The sequence below is a fragment of the Enhydra lutris genome, unplaced genomic scaffold (genome assembly GCF_002288905.1).
Source record: "Enhydra lutris kenyoni isolate GAN:26980312 unplaced genomic scaffold, ASM228890v2 scaffoldscaffold24, whole genome shotgun sequence".
NCBI classification, from domain to species: domain Eukaryota; kingdom Metazoa; phylum Chordata; class Mammalia; order Carnivora; family Mustelidae; genus Enhydra; species Enhydra lutris.
The window spans coordinates 6,011,781-6,031,091 of record NW_019154108.1 but is presented as its reverse complement, the minus strand read 5'-3'; the positions used below and the strand labels follow the sequence as shown (position 1 = coordinate 6,031,091).

Here is a 19,311-nt window from a genome sequence, read left to right as displayed (position 1 = left end):
ACTATCACACCGACTCCCAAAATACGGATAGAGTGCTGTATGCACACCTCCATCTCTTTTCACAAAACTCAGCTTCAAAGCTGTAGGGTAACTCCCATCATGAAAATAGCAGGCTAGGGGGTGTGAATCGAGCCTCCCACTGAGAGTGATTTAAAATGTGGGATAAAATATATTCATCAAATATCTGAACAAGCATCAGGGAGCAGCCAAGAGAGGAAACAGCAGGCTAAAGAAGAGAGAATGCAGGAAAACGAGCCAGTTCAGAAACTGTAAGGCCTATCCCAACGAATCCGAACTTTCTGTTGATAGCCTGAAGAGCCGAAGGCCGAAGGTTAAAGCTCAAGGCCCACCCAAACAAAGTAGAGGTTCTAGACTTCCATGACAGTAAAGGAGAACTCGAAGGGCTGTGCGCCCAGGGGAACCAACTCAGGCTGGGGAGGAGAAGTCAGCAAGGCCGCAGGGGATCCCGCGAGCCTGATTTCAGGAGAGCCTAAAGCCATAAGGACCCTAAGCTCTAGCACACTAGGTAAATAAATCATTTCTGCAAAGCACCTTCATCCTTGACTTTAAATTCTTCTAAACCACTGGAGTGTTTTTGTTTTGTTTTTTTCCAGAGGGGACACACCACAGTTTTACCCTTCCCGTTGGAAAACTGGGATACTTTACAGGATAGTTTAGAAGTTGCCAGACACATTTACAACTGCGTTAGAGCCGCTCAGGTCTTCCCTGTAACCTTGTGTGCGTGGGCACACACGGGTAAGTATCTGGGCCTGCCTCGCCTGTATTACCACATGAGTAAACTCAGTCAAGAAACCCATCCTTTCTTCCCTCTCCACCCTGTGACTGTGTGTGACACTCCACATGTGCTATTGTAGAAAAAAACCTTTGAGTCTGAGCTGGGTGTGGTGTTCCGCGGATATGGCGGCAAGACCACAATTAGACTTCTGGCACCTCTAGTCCAAACCTTCCACGCTAATTACTCTAACGCAGAACTTTAAAAATAGAAACATTACAAAGTAAGCCCAACCCTAGCCTTTTCTGGAGTTGTGGTGAGGGAAAAGAGAAAAAGAGGGAAAAAAACTTCCTGCTGTTCTACAATGTTGCACATACTTTGTTTTCAAGATACCAAGGCTAGTTGTAGACCAAGTGCCATCTTGAAAAAGTAGCTCCCGTGATGAAAAAGAACAGGCCCAGAGGGTGAAGAAGACTGGGCCCCAGTTTAGACTGCTCCGCAAATGGGCTCTGCGACCTTGGAAGAGAAACCTAACCACCAAAAGGTCTCCGTTTGCTCCTCTAGAAGATGATACCGGAGGTCTGGATAAAGTCTGTGGCTGCTTCTCCAACCAAAATCCATGATGTTTATGCTTCTGTGGATTTCTCCGTGGAGGCCTATCCTGATAGAAGTCAAGTTTATTCTAGAGGCCACAAGTGATTCACACATGTACATCACGGTTCCAGACAACACACGGAGACAGACAGGACTTATTCACTGCAAGGCATCCCACTTGCTCCTTCAGTCTTAAACCCAAAGGCGGCTGTTTTTTTTAGAAAACCGTGTACAGGGTTTCAAAGTGACTCAAGCAATCACTTCACATCCTAATAGGATAAAGTTTATGCATAATTCTGTGTGACCCTTCAACTACTGACGTTCACGCCGTGTTATTGTTAGCATTGCATGTTAAGCTAGCAAATTTTCAATGAACTCTCACTGGCTTTACCACAGACACAGATGTTAGGTGGACTCCTTTGCTCATAAGGTTCTCATTATTAACTCAGCCCGGCCTGAATATTTGACTGAAGGAAAGGACCATATCATTATTTTCAGATTTCATTCTATGACTTCACCGGGATCCATCTGCCAGCTTTAGAAACGCCAAGTACTTCTGGGCGCCAGCCTTGGCGTCCTGTTCTATGACTGCTCCCCCCAATGCTTCAGTTTGAGGAAGTCTCCTCCCCATCAAAACAGTTTAATAAAAACTTAAATTATGATTAAGAGTTACTCATCAACTGACAGAGCGTACCAGGCCTGTGCTATTTATGAATTATTCCTCACAATATTTTAAGGCTAACAAATAGAATCCACATTCATACAGGGGTGAGCTAGAAAGCCAGTTAAATGTTTTCATGATTTATAAAGTCTGTGTTCTACTTGAAACCATATTTCTTTAATAGGTAAACTGGCATTCCACTGGATAATTCAATCTGCTTTAAATCTACTCTAAGGCTCTGAACAGCTTATGGGGGGGTTCCGAGTAGATCTCCTCTATGCACCTTTGGGCAATATCTCTCAGCATAAATGTGATAGGAAGATACAGCACAGGAATGCCTGTCAATTACAGGGCAAATTTCAAGTCCTTAAAACGCTGACACTAAAACCACTTAGAAAACATTAAAATCAGCCCAACTCTAAACATAGGGAGTATGTTTTAAGCCTGGTTAAAGATAGAAATTAAAACAACAACATAAAAGTAATAACAAAAGGTCTTGATATTACTGCTTCCCTGGGTCTGGACAACAGTAATATACGTGGGCAAGCATCATTTGAAACTATCTTTGATGGATATTAGAAAAAATAACTCAATCCCTCTAGGCATAGAAAAGCCCAGGGGTTTACATATAGTTAATAACTGAAGAGTTATTCAAATCAACTATTTGAATAATAGTTATTCAACTTTTATTCAGTTATTAGATAACCAATTAATAGTTATTCCATTATTATTCAGTTACTAAATAAATGAATTAATGTTATCCAAATTCAAATATCCAAATAACTGAAAGAAGAGGGACGGTTTTCCACCCTAAGAAGTTATACATAATAAATGTGATTTTGTGATTCTTTCTGTATCTCATCATATCTCGGAACAGGAAGACTAAGAGAACATGCCCCCTCACTTGTCCAATGCTTTATCGACATCAGCGACAAACAATCATTCAGCCTTTTGAACGCTTGAGTTTTCATCTAATTACTATGCATGGCAATCCAGTCTACTATTCAATGTCTCTAATCCTAAAAACATTCTTAAAATAGTAACAATCAAAACAAGCATCCGTGTCACTCCTACCCTGATTGAAACCAATCTGTTAGAAAATTCATGTTAGCTCATCAAACACCTACGATTCCAGTTTTCTGTACTTATCTCTCCAGTACACTCTCTTCAGGTATTTTCAATGGCTGAGACATACCCCACTATCACTCCTATTTTTGAGTCACTCTTTGAACTAAATACCTCAGATACAGTCTAATTAGCTACAGAGCACAGTGGGACCAGTATTTCAGATGAATTAAAAGAGAACTATTTATTAATGTAGACTAAATATGTCCCATGGGAATTAGGCTTTTAGCAAAACATAGAAACAACATAAAAGTCAAGTTACTGGTAACCCCTCCAAAACCGATCATCACAGGTAGCATTTACAGAAACATACTAATCTCAAAAACTCTAAAATAACTTTAACACCAAACCGCACATCCTTCAGCCCATATTTAGGTATTCAAAAGCTCAATTTTTATTTTTCTACTTACCATGTTGTATATCTTTCATATCTAAATGAAGGCTAGACATTAATATTCCAACTGCTTGTGATCTTTTGTTGCTTAATAACTTGACCACCTGACCAAAGAAAGGAAAAGAGGAAAATGTTAATTTGTGATATGCTCAATAACATGTCCTTTTTAACCCTAAATGAACAACGTACAGCTTAAAGTCTAGTATTCAAAAACTGATCTGAAAAGAACTTTTGTGTTTTATGTCTTCCATCTTCAAAATCAACTGTCTTCACCCATTAGCCTCAATGGCAAGCTCTTTACCAGTCTTTTGAGAGACTGTCAGTGAGTAAAATTTCTAATAGTTCAGGAAAGTAGTTTGGTCTCTATGAAATAACAATTACACATTTGATAATTCGTAGCTTGAGATTTTAAAAGTGTCCCCCCCCCTTTTTTTTTGAGCACAGAAGGCCTTTATTTTTTTTTCCATCTTATTTTATTTCTTTTCAGCGTTCCAAAATCATTGTTTATGCACCCCACCCAGTGCTCCATGCAATCCGTGCCCTCCTTAATACCCACCACCAGGCTCATCCAACCCCCCATGATCCTCCCCTTCAAAACCCTCAGTTTGTTTCTCAGAGTCCCTTTCATGATGTCGGGCCTTAAAACTCTGGTCAGCAGGTGAAGGTAAAGCCTACACCCAGGGCATCTGTTACATCAGACCTGTCTGAGCACAAAGTGGAAACGCGCTTTGATTCTGGTCCTTCAGAAAGCTATTTACCTGGCAGTCCCTCTCATTCTGCCAACATTCATTCTCCCTCTCATTCTGCATTTGGCCAGCATTTTGTGGGGAGCTTTCCAACTAATTAATAGAGGAAAACAAGCAGCAAACTCAAAGGGTTACGTCTGCTTCATCTCAAATCTGGCTTTCCAGAGAGTTCTAACGAGTCAGTCAATCCACACACCCCACAAGAAGTCTTCCTAAAACAGAGGTAGGCATCCTGCTGTTGGACATACACACTTAAACTATGTTTTCCAGATGCTGACACAGCACCGATAAATCCTGCTTATGAAACCATTATCGGAGGTCCTGAAGGGCAGCAAGTTCTATGTACTGTCATGGTTTTGTTATAAGTCTGTTTCAAAAAAACACCGGAGGAAAAGGGGGAATAAAAGGTTCCAATCAGATTATCAGAAGTGACAGCTGCCCGAACATCTATCACGTTTGTTGACCTTGTCTTTCTTTTTGGTTTAGGTTGGGCCAATCAGTAAACTAATAAAATAATCATGCCCAGCTGTCACACTAAGTCCGAGTAAAACAATATTCTTAATAGCAGTACTAGCATTCTTGGTTCCCCAGCCGGGATGAGGGCGGAGAATAAGACAAACGCTTCAGAAGGGCCAACCACAACCTCCCCCACACGCATTTCTACAAGCTTCTCGCAGAAAGGACTGACACCTCACAAGGGACTGTGCTTCCTCAAAAGAAGGTATATGTACACACACACACACACACACACACACACACACACACACACACTTTGATTAACTTGCTCTTTAAACGTTTTATGAAAGTTCAGCTAAAATATTAGAACTTAAATATGAATCCATTCATCCCCCAAGGATTTCTATCAATATAGTTCTCTTCTTCAGAAGTGCACAGAAACTTATTAACAGAAAAACAAAAGGCGTGTATTCTGACCTCAGAAACACTTTCTAGGGGATCCTGGGTGGCTCAGTGGGTTAAGCCTCTACCTTCCGCTCAGGTCATGATTCCAGGGTCCTGGGATCAAGCCCCACATTCTGCTCTCTGCTCAGCAGGGAGCCTGCCTCCCCCGCCCCCTGCCGCCTGCCTCTCTGCCTACTTGTGATCTCACTCTCTGTCAAATAAATAAATAAAATCTTTAAAAAAAAAGAAAAAGAAAGAAAGAAAGAAAGAAACACTTTGTAACTCCAGGTAGATACCATCTGGGTCCCATCCGTGATGCTCTGACAAAAGTGAATGGATCTGCACCCATATGTCAATGGACTGTTCTGCCGTACAACAGGCTGATCACACCCTCTCAGACGCTCCTGACTCTGCAGCTTCTGGCAGCCCTTCTCAGGCCTTTTCAAGGTGAATTATTCTGATTTTCCCTTAAACACAGGCATATTTCAGAGTTCTGTTCTCAGCACTTTATTCTGTTCACTTTATGACCTATAATTTCTCCTCTATAGACATACATGCCAGCACTTATAAATTCATTCTTGTAAGTGTATCTTCAACTCTACAGTATCCTACTTTCCTAACAGATATCTGCACATAAATCTCTATTGGACATGTCTAAAACCAAACTCGTCATCAGGTCCACCCCAAAACCTATCCATCTTCTCTTCTTTTTCCATGTGCTGAAATAATGGCGCCACCATTTTCCACCCACTGACTAACGTCAGAAATCAGCCTAGACTCTTAATCTACTTCATCTGAATACTGTGGTCTGCTAACAAATCCTGTCAATTAGAACTCCTTCAAATTTTTGGAACCCATCCTTCCTCTTCAACTCTGTTGTCAGAGTTTATTTCTATGCTTTATCTTATAGAGATCAATGGGAAAAATTTCCAACTAGCCTCCCAAATCTAGTGCAGTAGCTCTCAAAGTGTGCTCCCTGGACCAGCGGGCATGATCATCACCTGGGCACTTACGAAAAATGCAAAATCTTGGACGCTGTCACAAACCTACTAACCAGAAAGTGTGGGCATCAGATTTTTCCTCAATCTGCACTTCAAAAAACCTTTTAAGTGACTCTAGAATCATTGATGACTCTCATTGCTTCCGTCCATTCTCCAAACTGATACCCAAGTACCATCTCTAAGACTGATATTTGCACGTCTTTCCTTGCTCGTTAAACCTGAGTGGCTCATATTTACATGTTAGTGTTTTATTTTTTTTTTAAAGATTTTATTTATTTGACAGAGAGAGAGAGATCACAAGTAGGCAGAGAGGCAGGCAGAGAGAGGGGAGAAGAAGTTTCCCAGCCGAGCAGAGAACCCAGTGTGGGGCTCGATCCCGGGACCCTGGGATAATGAGCTGAGCCAATGGTAGAGGCTTAACCCACTGAGGCACCCAGGCGACCCTACATATTAATGTTTTAAAAGGTTGTACAGATTTCCAGCCCATGACCATGGACTATCTTTCCATTTCTTTTGTCATCTTCAATTTCTTTCATTAATTTGTTATTGTTCTCACAGTATAGACTGGAAGAATTAATATTATTAAAATGTCTGTACTACCCAAGGAAATCTACAGATTCAATGCAATCCCTATCAACATACCAATAGAATTTTTCACAACACTAGAACAAATAGTCCTAAAATTAGTATGGAACCACAAAAGACCATGAGTAGCTAAAGCAATCTTGGAAAAGAACAACAAAAGTAGAGGTATCACAATCCCAGATTTCAAGACATACCACAAAGCTATAATAATCAAAACAGTATGGCACAAAAACAGACACATAGATCAATGTAACAGACTAGAAAACCCAGAAATAAACCCACAATTATATGATCAATTAACCTACAACATAAGAGATTAAAAATATACAATGGGGTAGTTCTATTTTCAACATTTTGAGGAACCTCCATGCTGTTTTCCAGAGTGGTTGCACCAGCTTGCATTCCCACCAACAGTGTAGGAGGGTTCCCCTTTCTCCGCATCCTCGCCAGCATCTGTCATTTCCTGACTTGTTAATTTTAGCCATTCTGACTGGCGTGAGGTGGTATCTCATTGTGGTTTTGATTTGTATTTCCCTGATGCCGAGTGATGTGGAGCACTTTTTCATGTGTCTGTTGGCCATCTGGATGTCTTCTTTGCAGAAATGTCTGTTCATGTCCTCTGCCCATTTCTTGATTGGATTATTTGTTCTTTGGGTATTGAGTTTGCTAAGTTCTTTATAGATTTTGGACACTAGCCCTTTATCTGATATGTCATTTGCAAATATCTTCTCCCATTCTGTCAGTTGTCTTTTGGTTTTGTGAACTGTTTCCTTTGCTGTGCAAAAGCTTTTGATCTTGATAAAATCCCAATAGTTCATTTTTACCCTTGCTTCCCTTGCCTTTGGCGATGCACTGCTGGGTATTTACCCTAAAGATACGAACGTAGTGATCTGAAGGGGCACGTGCACCCGAATGTTTATAGCAGCAATGTCTACAATAGCCAAACTATGGAAAGAACCTAGATGTCCATCAACAGATGAATGGATAAAGAAGATGTGGTATATATACACAATGGAATACTATGCAGCCATCAAAAGAAATGAAATCTTGCCATTTGTGACGATGTGGATGGAACTAGAGGGTATCATGATTAGTGAAATAAGTCAATCGGAGAAAGACAACTATCATATGATCTCCCTGATATGAGGAAGTTGAGATGCAACATGGGGGGTTATGGGGGTAGGAGAAGAATAAATGAAACAAGATGGGATTGGGAGGGAGACAAACCATAAGTGACTCTTAATCTCACAAAACAAACTGAGGGTTGATGGGGGGAGTGGGGTTGGGAGATGGGGGGTGGGGTTATGGACATTGGGGAGGGTATGTGCTATAGTGAGTGCTATGAAGTGTGTAAACCGGGCAATTCACAGACCTGTACCCCTGGGGATAAAAATATATGTTTATAAAAAATAAAATTAAAAAAAAATATATATATATATACACAATGGGGTAAAGATAGTCTCTTCCATAAATGATGCTGTGAAAACTGGACAGCTACATGCAGAAGAATGAAACTAGACAAGTTTCTTACACCATACACAAAAACAAACTCAAAGTGGATTAAAGACCTACATGTGAGACCTGGAACCATAAAACTCCCAGAAAAGCAACATAGGCAGTAATCTCTTTGGCATGGGCTTTAGCAACATTTTTGTAGATATGTCTCCTCAGGTAAAGGAAACAAAAGCAAAACTAGATTAGAACTATACCAAAATAAAGAGCTTTAGCATATGAAGGAAGCCATCAACAAAATGAAAAGGTAACCTACTGAATGGGAGAAGATGTTGGCAAGTGATATATCCAATAATAAAAAAAGAACTTATATAACTCAATACCGATAATAATAATTACCAAGTAATAAATGGGCGGAGAACCTGAGTAACCTTTCTCCAAAGAAGACACACAGATGGTCAGGAGACACATGAAAAGATGTTCAACATCACTCATCATCAGGGAAACGCAAACCAAAGCCACAATGGGGTACCCCTAACACCAGTCAGAACAGCTAGTATGAAAAAGACAAGAAGTAACAAGTACTGGTGAGAATACAAAGAGAAAGGAACACTTCTGACTGTTGGCGGGAATGTAAATTGGTGCAGCCACTGCGGAAAACAGTAATGAGGTTCCTTAAAAAATTAAAAATAGAAGTACCATATGATCTAGTAATTCCACTACTGGATATTTACCCAATGAAATGAAAAGACATATGCACCCAATGCTTACTGCAGCATTATTTACAACTGTCAGGATATGGAAGCAAGTCTCGTGTCCATTGGCTGATGAATGGATAAAGAAGATATGGCATATACATACACTGGAATATGACTCAGCCATAAAAAAAGAATGAAATCTTGACATTTGTAACAACCTGGTTGGACCTATAGGTTATTATGCTAAGTGAAATGAATCAGACATAGAAAGACAAATGCCATACAATGTCACTTACTATGGAATCCAAAAACAAACATCTGTCTAAAAGGACCGACTCTGTAGTTCCCTAGAGTAACTCAGCCTTTATGTTACAAAGCGTAATCATTATTGATGCTTCTTCTAAAAAACACCCTGTATAACAAGAACCTGAAGCTATCAAACTAGAACATTCTTAGAATCCAGGCACAACAGGGGCAATGGAGAGGAGAGAGTTGACTCTTAGAAACTGATCTCAGAAACCATCGTTGAAAAATGGAAAATGCAGAATTAACAAATTTAAAATCTATAAAAATTAGAACATACAACCAGAAAAAAAGGATTATTCTGAATTTATCTAATTCACATATTAGATTCACCTAATATTCTTAATAAAGCTTTTAGTCTTAGATTAACCCAAGGAAGCAGGACTGTGTAGGGATTATGAACATGGACTCTGGAAGATAAATCATTACTTCTCAAACTTTTAATATACACATGAATCATCTGGGATCTTTTTTAAAAATGCAGATTCTGACTCCTAGGTCTGGCGAGAGCTTTCTGGAAAAATTATTCCAACATCCTAAAGCCTCAGTTTCCTTATTTAAAAAATTAACAGCACCATCGACTTCAAAAAGCTGTAGTGGATATCCAGAATACACTTGACACTCTTGGGAATAAACCCAGCAAAAAGTATACTCACACGGATAGTAATAGCTGTACAAAGTTTAAATACTTAGGGAAGCACTTTAAATGGTTTCTCAAAAATAAAATATCTGTCAACTTTTCATTACTCAGTTTAAATCTACAAAGGAATTAATAATCTCACCACCCTTTCATGTAATTTCCTAAGAAATCCGGGTCTTTATTAGTTCAGAGTAGTTTTCCAGTAGATGCAAATGACTCCTCCCTTAATTCTCTTCCAGGCATCCAACATGACTGATGTATGTCTGCTTTAACTAGGTGCAGTTTTAGGCCACAGGAAGAGAACAAAACTGTGCATGTGGCCCCAGTCAAACTTTTACAACCCTAATATAGTTAATATAATTAGGCTGCATACCTAAAATACGTTTCAAATTAACATTAACTAATCTGTGGCTTGAATAATTACTGTGTCAAGGAGATATCTTTGGTCTATTTCCACTGTCCATACTTTTTTTACTTCTTCATTTAATTATAAACTAAGCCAGTATTAGAAACTTAGAGTAGAATTATGATGGTGGAAGCAACAAAGATAAGAAGGATGTATTCAGGGCACCTGGGTGGCTCAGTCAGTTAAATGTCTGCCTTCAGCTCAGGTCATAATCCCAGAGTCCTGGGATTGAGTCTCGCAATGGGCTCCCTGCTTGGTGGGGCATCTGCTTCTCCTCTCCCTCCGCCTGCCACTCCCCCTGCTTGAGCTCTCTCTGTCCACTAAATAAATAAAATCTTAAAAAAAAAAAATTAAAAAAAAAACAAGGATGTATTCACACATATTTTTGTAGATTGTTAAATATTAATGTTCCTGTGTTATTTTGAAAACTGGCTAACTATATGGAGATGTCTAATAACGGGAGTCCCAGGACAGTACATGCTAATTAAATAGGTACATCAAAAGCTTAAGATTGAGCACAACTTGCAACTAGAAATTCTGAAAACTACTCATTTTCACGAACTTGTTTTGTTTTCTTTCTCAACTTCAACCACCATTCTATGAAAATGTACAGTAAAATGATAGATAAGACTTAGTCTCCACTTTACCTCTTCCCACTGCCTAGTCCCTTCCCTTTCTACCCTGGCAAAGGAAGTAGCGAGAGCATGTCTGAGTCTGACAGGATCATATCCGACATTGTGCTCCAGAAAGCATGCCGGGGCGGGGGTGTGCAGCCCACCCAGAGGAAGGGATACATTTCCCTAATTCTAACGAAGACTGCTTGTGGATTAGCTGCAACTCTGGGTCAAAATTCCACCTACATTACTGCCACATCCTCGAGCATTTTACTAAATCACTTGGATCCTCCTGTCCTGATCTGAAAAATAGAGGGCATGCTTTATACAGAGGCTGATATGAGGATTATTGCAGATGTAAAGAAGGGTAACCCGCTCAAAATGCAGATCACAGGCCGCTCCCAAGGCCTGTGCATTACCTGCCCAGTAAGAAATAGATACGTACAGAAATGGAGAGCAAGTATTAGAAATTTTATAGCAATATGATGGAGTGATGTTTTATCTGTTGAATTTAGATTTGTACATCTTTCTTTGGGTTCTTCTAATTTCATTTATGTAGTAATGCATTTATATTTAGTTTACAAAAGTTATCAAAACATACGGGATTGTGGATTTAAAAATGGTCCTTCACTAGAATAGTTTAAGATGGGAACACATAGACAAAGGCCAGTACTTTGGTGCCAAAGACTGAATATTTGTGTCCCCCAAATCTATGTGGAAGCCCCATGCCCTGTGTGATGGTATCAGGATGTGGAGATGCAGGGTGGTGACTAGTTGGAAGAGTGAAACCCTCAAAAAATGGGATTAGTTCAGGCTACTCTAGAACCTACAGAACACTCAGGAAAGAAATTGAAGAAGACACCAAAAGGTGGAAAAACATTTCATGCTCATGGATCAGACGAATAAACATTGTGAAAATGTCTATGCAGCCCAGAGCATCTATACTTTCAATGCCATCCGCATCAAAATACCATTGGCATTTTTCAAAAAGCTGGAACAAACAATTCTAAAATTTGTATGGAACCAGAAAAGACCCCAAATCACCAAGGAAATGTTGAAAAAGAAAAAGCTGGGAGCATCAGGTTGCCTGATTTCAAGCTCTATTACCAAGACAGCATGGTACTGGCACAAAAACAGACACACAGACCAGTGGAGCAGAGTAGGGAACCCAGATATGGACCCTCACCTCCATGGTCAACTAATCTTTGACAAAGCAGGAAAAAATATCCAATGGAAAAAAAGATAGTCTCTTCAGTAAATGGTGCTGGGAAAATTGGACAGCTACATACAGAAGAATGAAACTCAACCATTTTCTTACACCACACACAAAGATAAACTCTAAATGGATGAAAGACCTCAACGTGAGACAGGAATCCATCAGAATCCTAGAGGAAAACATAGGCAGTAACCTCTTCAACATCAGCTACAGCAAATTTTTTCAAAACACATCTCCAAAGGCAAAGGAAACAAAAGCAAAAATGAACTTTTGGAACTTCATCAAGATAAAAAGCTTCTGTACAGCAAAGGAAATAGTCAATGAAACTAAGAGGCAACCCACAGAATGGGAGAAGATATTTGCAAATGACACTACAGATAAAGGGGGATATCCAAGATCTATAAAGAATTTCTCAAACCCAACCCAAAGAACAAATAATTGAGTCAAAAGATGGGCAGAAGACATGACAGCCACTTCTCTAAAGACCTACAAATAGCTAACAGACACATGAAAAAAATGCTCAACATCATTAGCCATCAGGACAATTCAAATCAAAACCACATCAAGATACCACCTTAAATCAAGTTAGAATGGCAAAAATTGACAAGGCAGGAAACAAAACATGCTGGTGAGGATGTGGAGAACGGGGAACCCTCTTCTACTGTTGGTAGGAATGCAAGTTGGTGCAACCACTTTGGAAAACAGTGTGGAGGGTCCTCAAAAATTTAAAAATAGAGCTACCTTATGACGCAGCAATTGCACTACTGGATATTTACCCCAAAGATACAGATTTAGGGAAAAGAAGGGCCACCTGTACCCCAATGTTCATAGCAGCAATGTCCACAATAGTCAAACTGTGGAAGGAACCAAGATGCACTTCAACAGATGAATGGATAAAGAAGATGTGGTCCATATACACAATGGAGTATTATGCAGCCATCAGAAAGGATGAACACCCACCATTTGCATCGACATGGATGGAACTGGAGGGGTTCTGCTGAGTGAAACAAGTCAAGAGAGAAAGACAATTACCATATGGTTTCACTCATATGTGGAACATAAGGAATAGCATGGAGGACATTAGGAGAAGGAAGGGAAAAAAGAAAGGGGGAGGGGGAATCAGATGGGGAGATGAACCATGAGAGACTCTGGACTCCGGGAAAGAAACTGAGGTTTCAGAGGGGAGGAGGGCGGGGAGATGGATTAGTCCGAGGATGGGTATTAAGGGGGGGGCACGTATTGCAATGAGCACTGGGTGCTATATGCAAACAATGAATCATGGAACATGACATCAAAAACTAATGAGTACTGTATGGTGACTAACGTAACTAAGCAAACAAATAAACAAACAGATTAGTGCCCTTATAAAAGAGGCCCCAAAGAGCCCCTTCATCCCTTCTACCACGTGAAGACATGGAGAAAAGACAGCCATTGGGAAGAAGGCTCCAACCCAGATACTGAATCTGCCAGTGCCTTGATTTTGGACTTCCCAGCCTCCAGAACTGTGAGAAATAAATCTCTGTTGTTCATTAGCCACCAAGTCTACGACATTGGTTTAGCAGCCTGAATGGACTAAGGTACTGTGGAAGGCAGGCCAGAATGATAAAGAAGGCACTGACTCAAAATCTACTCGTAATTCCTGTACCTTTCCTTACAGCCTCAGGGTGAAGACAGCCGCAGAACTCTCAGTGAGACTGGAGGACCCCAGGGGCCCCAGATGGACAAGATTCCACTTTGCTGCCTCTGCCTACATAACCCTAGGCAGACCCAAATAAATCCATGTTGCTGGTAAAATATCTAGCTGTTTTACTTTTAAAATATCCAAGCTGAAAAGTAAAAGCAATAGAATACTAATTCACTGAACATTATTATTAGCGTTAGTGCCCGGTATAACTCCCACAGTTAAATTAAGAACAAACCCTTAATGAACTCAATGGTCGGCCTGCTATCAACAGACTCATGTCAACATTAGAATAAGCAAAGAACGAAAGATTATTGATGAATTCTCTAGAACCGTGCTGTCCATACCAGACAAGCTCATACAGATAGTCAGACCCTTGAAATAAGCAGACTTAAAGATTTGTGTTTTGGGTTTTTTTTAAAGAATTTCATTTTGCCTGTCTCTTTATACTTTTTTTTAATATGGCTACTAGAAAACGGAAAATTGCATATGTGGCTTGCGTTATATTTCTTTGGAGCATCAATGATCAATAAGAACTAACAAATTCAGACAAATTACTAAACTATTTAGCTTGTACTTAGATTTACTTTTTATTAAGTTCAAAAATAAAAGGAAGCTAAAGATGGCATCTGTGTCCAAGTTTTCTTGGCTGTTTTCTTGACCTTACTTCTGGGTCCATTAAAACAAAAACAGAAACAAAAAAAAAAAAACACACGTCGGCTTTGTTCCCAGTTAGATTGCATAAGCAAAACAAGTCAAAAGTACACTTTGAGGGAATGACGTGACACAGATGCTAGAGTATGAGGCCTCTGAGTGAGTTTAGGAAGATTCTTCTTTCCGCCACACAATACTCCAGAGAATTAATACACCACATACTCAAAATCCTTTCTTTGAGCCTGATCTGAACTGTCCGATTAATCAAATCCAGTTCACACTACTTGCTGATTATAAAAAAACCTAAATGAAGCTATTTAGAGAAATTAAAATAATGTGTTGTTTGCTTTTTACTGTTTACAAAAATCGTATCTGATCTTTAAGTGTCAATTTGAGCACTGAAATGTAGCAAGGAACAATACAGCCAGTATCATCTCGCACACACAATACAGCAGAGTATCATCTCGCACACACAACCGCAACAGTTTCATGGACGTATTTCCATACTTTCAACAGAACCTTTCCTTTCCTGTATGTCTTCTAAACAACGTCCTTCCATGACCGGCCAGATTCCCTCTGTCGACTGGCCCATTTGATCTGAGGCTCTAAATGGAGCTTAATGTTGGCAAGCTACAAATGTTATCCGAAATTCCCGTTCTGTTCAATAGTCCGCTCTCTCCCCTCATACACTTGCCTTGGCCCCAACATCTTTTATTTTTGTCGTCCTTAGTTTTTTATCCTTCGCACAATCTCATTTCATCTGTTTCTCTTCCTGCCCCGGGAAACAATATTTTAGATGGTTATTTCTCCAATTATTTCCCTGGATTCTCTCTCCACTTCCTACCACCTAACCTACAAGCACAGCAAGTCCTCCTTGCTCATTTTTGTTTAAACTGCTTTTCTCTCTAGTCTAAAAAGTTTATCCATAGTCTTTAGAAGGGCCTCACAAATGTATATGTGTATGTATATGTATATGTATATGTGTATTGTATGGACGGCTCACAGTTCTGACTACAGATCCGTATCTTCATTTACCGCCTGGGCTCTTCCACTTGGAGGCCTCCCCTCCTTCTCCAACTCAGCACTGACCAAATGACTAAGCACATTTATTCAACAAAAGTAAGGGCCTTTGCAGCAGGTCCCATGTTTAAGAACTTATGCCACAAAATCCTCTTGATTAGTTAGCAATAGAACTTCTGAGTTTTAGTGGTCACATGGCTGGTCAGCTAACACAGCATTCTTCATGGCCTACTTTACACCTAGGTATGGCCACGTGACCAAGGGATAGACAACAGAATGTGGAGAACAAAACAGCATAGCCTCAAAAAGCAATCTCTTTGCTCTCTACTTGCTCTTTCCTTCTTCAATCCTGCTTAAACACAGAATTATGGAAACAAGCCATCTTCAGCCACAATATACCCCAGGGGCCAGGAACCAACAACAGAGGTTGGAATTCAGTGCCTGGACGACCTGGTGGAACGGAGCCATCCTGCCTCCCTGGGCAATTACCTACCCAGACATTTCCATAAGGAGGGAGATGAACTTTCCGTCTTTCATAGGTCACAGCAGATACAGCCCAACCAGGATTTTAACCAAGGCATTCGTCAGGTACAGGCATTCTATTAGACGCAGGGACAAACGCACAGAAGATCAAGAAGCGGGAGGAAGTCACCACCCTGGGTTCACCCCGCTCTGTTCCACAACCCTGTCTCTCAGCCAGGGCCACCACTAGTTCGACACCAGTACAGAGACCTTCGACCCATTTCTCCTCTTCACTTCCATATCCACTCACACACCACAGTCCACCGATGTTTCCTTATCTTACCGTCCTCTCTTCGACTACCACCACCCTGGTGCAAGTTCTTTTCACCTGCTCACACGGTGTGGGGGGTTTCTGCCTCTAGGACCCCAGTCTTGCTCTCAGACCATCCTATAAAGGCTGCTTTCGCCGTGCCATTCCTCTTAACAGACATTTAATGGCCCTTTATTTTTCTGCTTTAATTTCTATTGTCAAAAGGACAAAGTCAGACAACTCCCTGGACAGGATGTTCAAGTTTCACTCCCCTGGGATGCTCTTCCTGAACCTCCTCCCACCTCTCATACAAGTCTCATCAGGGCTGACTCGGGACCCTCTTCTGGAACATTCTGTCCATTCTCCTACTATAATATACACACCAGGAAGTACTTGTTGGGATAATTCTCATTACAATAACCGCCCTCCAGGCGGAAGCTAGCCTATCGTGTGCCTCTGTCCCTCCCGCAAGGAGGGATACACCAGGTGCATGCACTCAGCACATGCCTGCAGAGTCAGCGAGCCTTGTCTAAACCACTCTGCTTACCTCAGAAGCACTCCCACCCCCCATAACCTTCAGACAATAGTTTTCACCCTTAGCTATACATCAGAAGGACCTAGATGGCTTCTTAAACAGAGTTTCCCACTCTCCACTTTGAAAAGTCATTTCTCTCTAGGACAAAGCCATGGAATATCTATTTCTTAAAAACTCTGCAGCTAACAGTGATACAGTTTAGGAAAGGATTCAAATATTTGCGGATTTAATTGTAATTCTACAACTAAACTCAAGTCAACACTGAATAAGAACTTCTGTAATATGACAGAGTCATGTCAAGACACGGTAGAAAGCCAATGAGAACTGTATTTATTCTATAACGAAAACCATGTTTCAATGATAATTTAATCAGTTCACAATGGTATTTGTAGTTAGTTCAGAAATTTTAGAAAAGTATGTATGTCATCTAGTATTCCACGTGACATAAATAATAGCAATTAATAATTGTAGCATCAAAACGCTACACATTAAACATCCAACAAACAGATAACTTGAAGTTGCAGTTTCTTAAAATCTATTGAAATCACACACTAAAGAAACTAAGTAACTTGCTCGCAGTCTAAACGCAGAGTCACCGCAAGGGTTTTGTTTCCTAATTCCTAGCCAAGGAGAGTGCATTGCTTTCTTCTGAAATGCTTTAGCAGGGCCCTGCTGGAAATGGATATCAGATTAGAGGGATAAATGGCCAGATCCAATAAGGCAAATCCTTCTGAGTAGGGTAAGATAAGAAGAGTCAACTACAGAGATTAGGTAGTGGTAAATTCCAAAGCAGAATTATAGAATGCAAAAATGGTTGTTTCTCACACAGATATTAGACCACAAGGCAGTGTATCTTTTTTTCTTTTTAAGATTTTATTTATTTATTTGACAGAGAGAGAGGAACAGACAGTGAGAGAGGGAACACAAGCAGGGGGAGTGGGAGACGTAGAAGCAGATTTCCCACCGAGCAGGGAACCCAACGTGGGGTTCGACCCCGGGATCATGACCTGAGCCACCCAGGGGCCCCTCCGGGCAGTGTATCAAGTGGTATGGAACGAACTCAAGGAGCAACAGATGCAAAAGGCATCCAAGAACAGTCTAAGGAGAAAGCAACAAGAGAACATGAGAAATACGAAACAGTGAAAACTCAACAAAAAGCTTAAGAATAGAAGGAGATGCTGAGAGCATAATTCCCAGACTCAGAATTTCTAGCAATTTGAATGGTACGGAGGCAAGAAATCTGAACTTCAGTCCACATCTTTGCTTGGATCAGCAGCCACCCATCTCAACCTCCCCATCGACGGAATAGAGTTAATGATCCACAGGCAATATTCCAGTCACACACGACCATCAAGCATGCAAGATGGAATATTTTTAAAATATAAACATGTAGCAAATGCAAGGGGTTGGTGTTAATTTAATAACCCAATAAATAGCGGTTATATTTCATAATGTTGTAAAGCACTTGAGCGGATTCCAACAAGAGAAAAAACAAGCAATCACAGAAACTCGTAAGGAATAAACCAAATAAAGTTTGGTAAACTCTAGAACTGAGAGAACCACCCCCACACGGCCTAATCCCTACCCCCTAGCAAATTTGCAGAGTGCTGCTTCTCTAAGCATTCTTTAGATACACTCTTGGTCATCTCCTAACTTTGATACGGGCTCAGTTTTCTTACTTTGGAAAGACATGGGCATCTCTAGATTTCTGAGGCAATGAGTATCAGGAACCAAAAGCCTTCTCTGCACTGTCTGATCCTATTTCAAGAAAACAGCAAACATCTTAAATCTTGACTAGTCTGCACTCAAAAGTGAAGAATGTTGTATGGGATTCTGCAGAGCAAGAGGTTATCAGGGATTTTTTCGTCTGCGTCTTATTTACACTACCACCTTCTCCTAGTCCTATTCCTGTTAAGCCTCAGGGCAGGGCAGCCAGCCTCGCAGGCATCCGACAACATTCCAAGGCGCTGTAGACCAGAGGAGGCACTGACACTGACCATGCCCAGGCAGTATCTCCAGACTATCTTGTTGGTCGACAAGCCTGACTACCTGGGCAGCTTCAGCACAATCTGGGAAACAAAACAGGTACAGTCTGCTAATTGGTGGGATCTCTGCATCCCCCTGATTAAGAATCTAGAAGTCAACCTTGAAAATAAAGCAGTCTCTTTGGACAGAGCCGACCTGCTTCTTTACTTAGTCTGGGATGAGCCTCTCGGCACAGGCGTCAAGCGTCTGCGTAGCGGGGAGCCACCTGCTTTGAGTCAACCTCAGAAGGAGACTATGGCTCTGGAATTTGGTAAGGTTCCCAGGCACAGCCTAGGTGCTCTCCTTGTCTGGCAACATCTCTCATTAGGTGGTCTTCATATAAATTTAAGACTTTAGTGTAAAAAGCTGTGTTTCCTGGTTCTAATACAATCTGAGCATGGTCCCTCGACTACACGAGTTCACTGTTTTGGTTCCTGCTTTTATTCTCATTTAGTCCAAGATCCTGACACCAGTCTCCCGGTTCCGTACCCCTGCTATTCCCAAGGAATTGGAAGCGTGAACTTCAAGTAAGTGCAAGAAGTCTGTGGCACATCTT

At 40.8% G+C, this 19,311-nt stretch overlaps 1 protein-coding gene across 1 annotated transcript in view; it reads right to left on the bottom strand.

Annotated features, from left to right (window-relative positions):
* Positions 1 to 19,311, bottom strand: part of LOC111150900 (formin 2) — a 357,894-nt gene that overhangs the window by 197,673 nt on the left and 140,910 nt on the right. Inside the window, 1 exon segment of the mRNA XM_022508586.1 lies at positions 3,524 to 3,611. Coding sequence (XP_022364294.1) covers positions 3,524 to 3,611 — 88 coding nt within the window.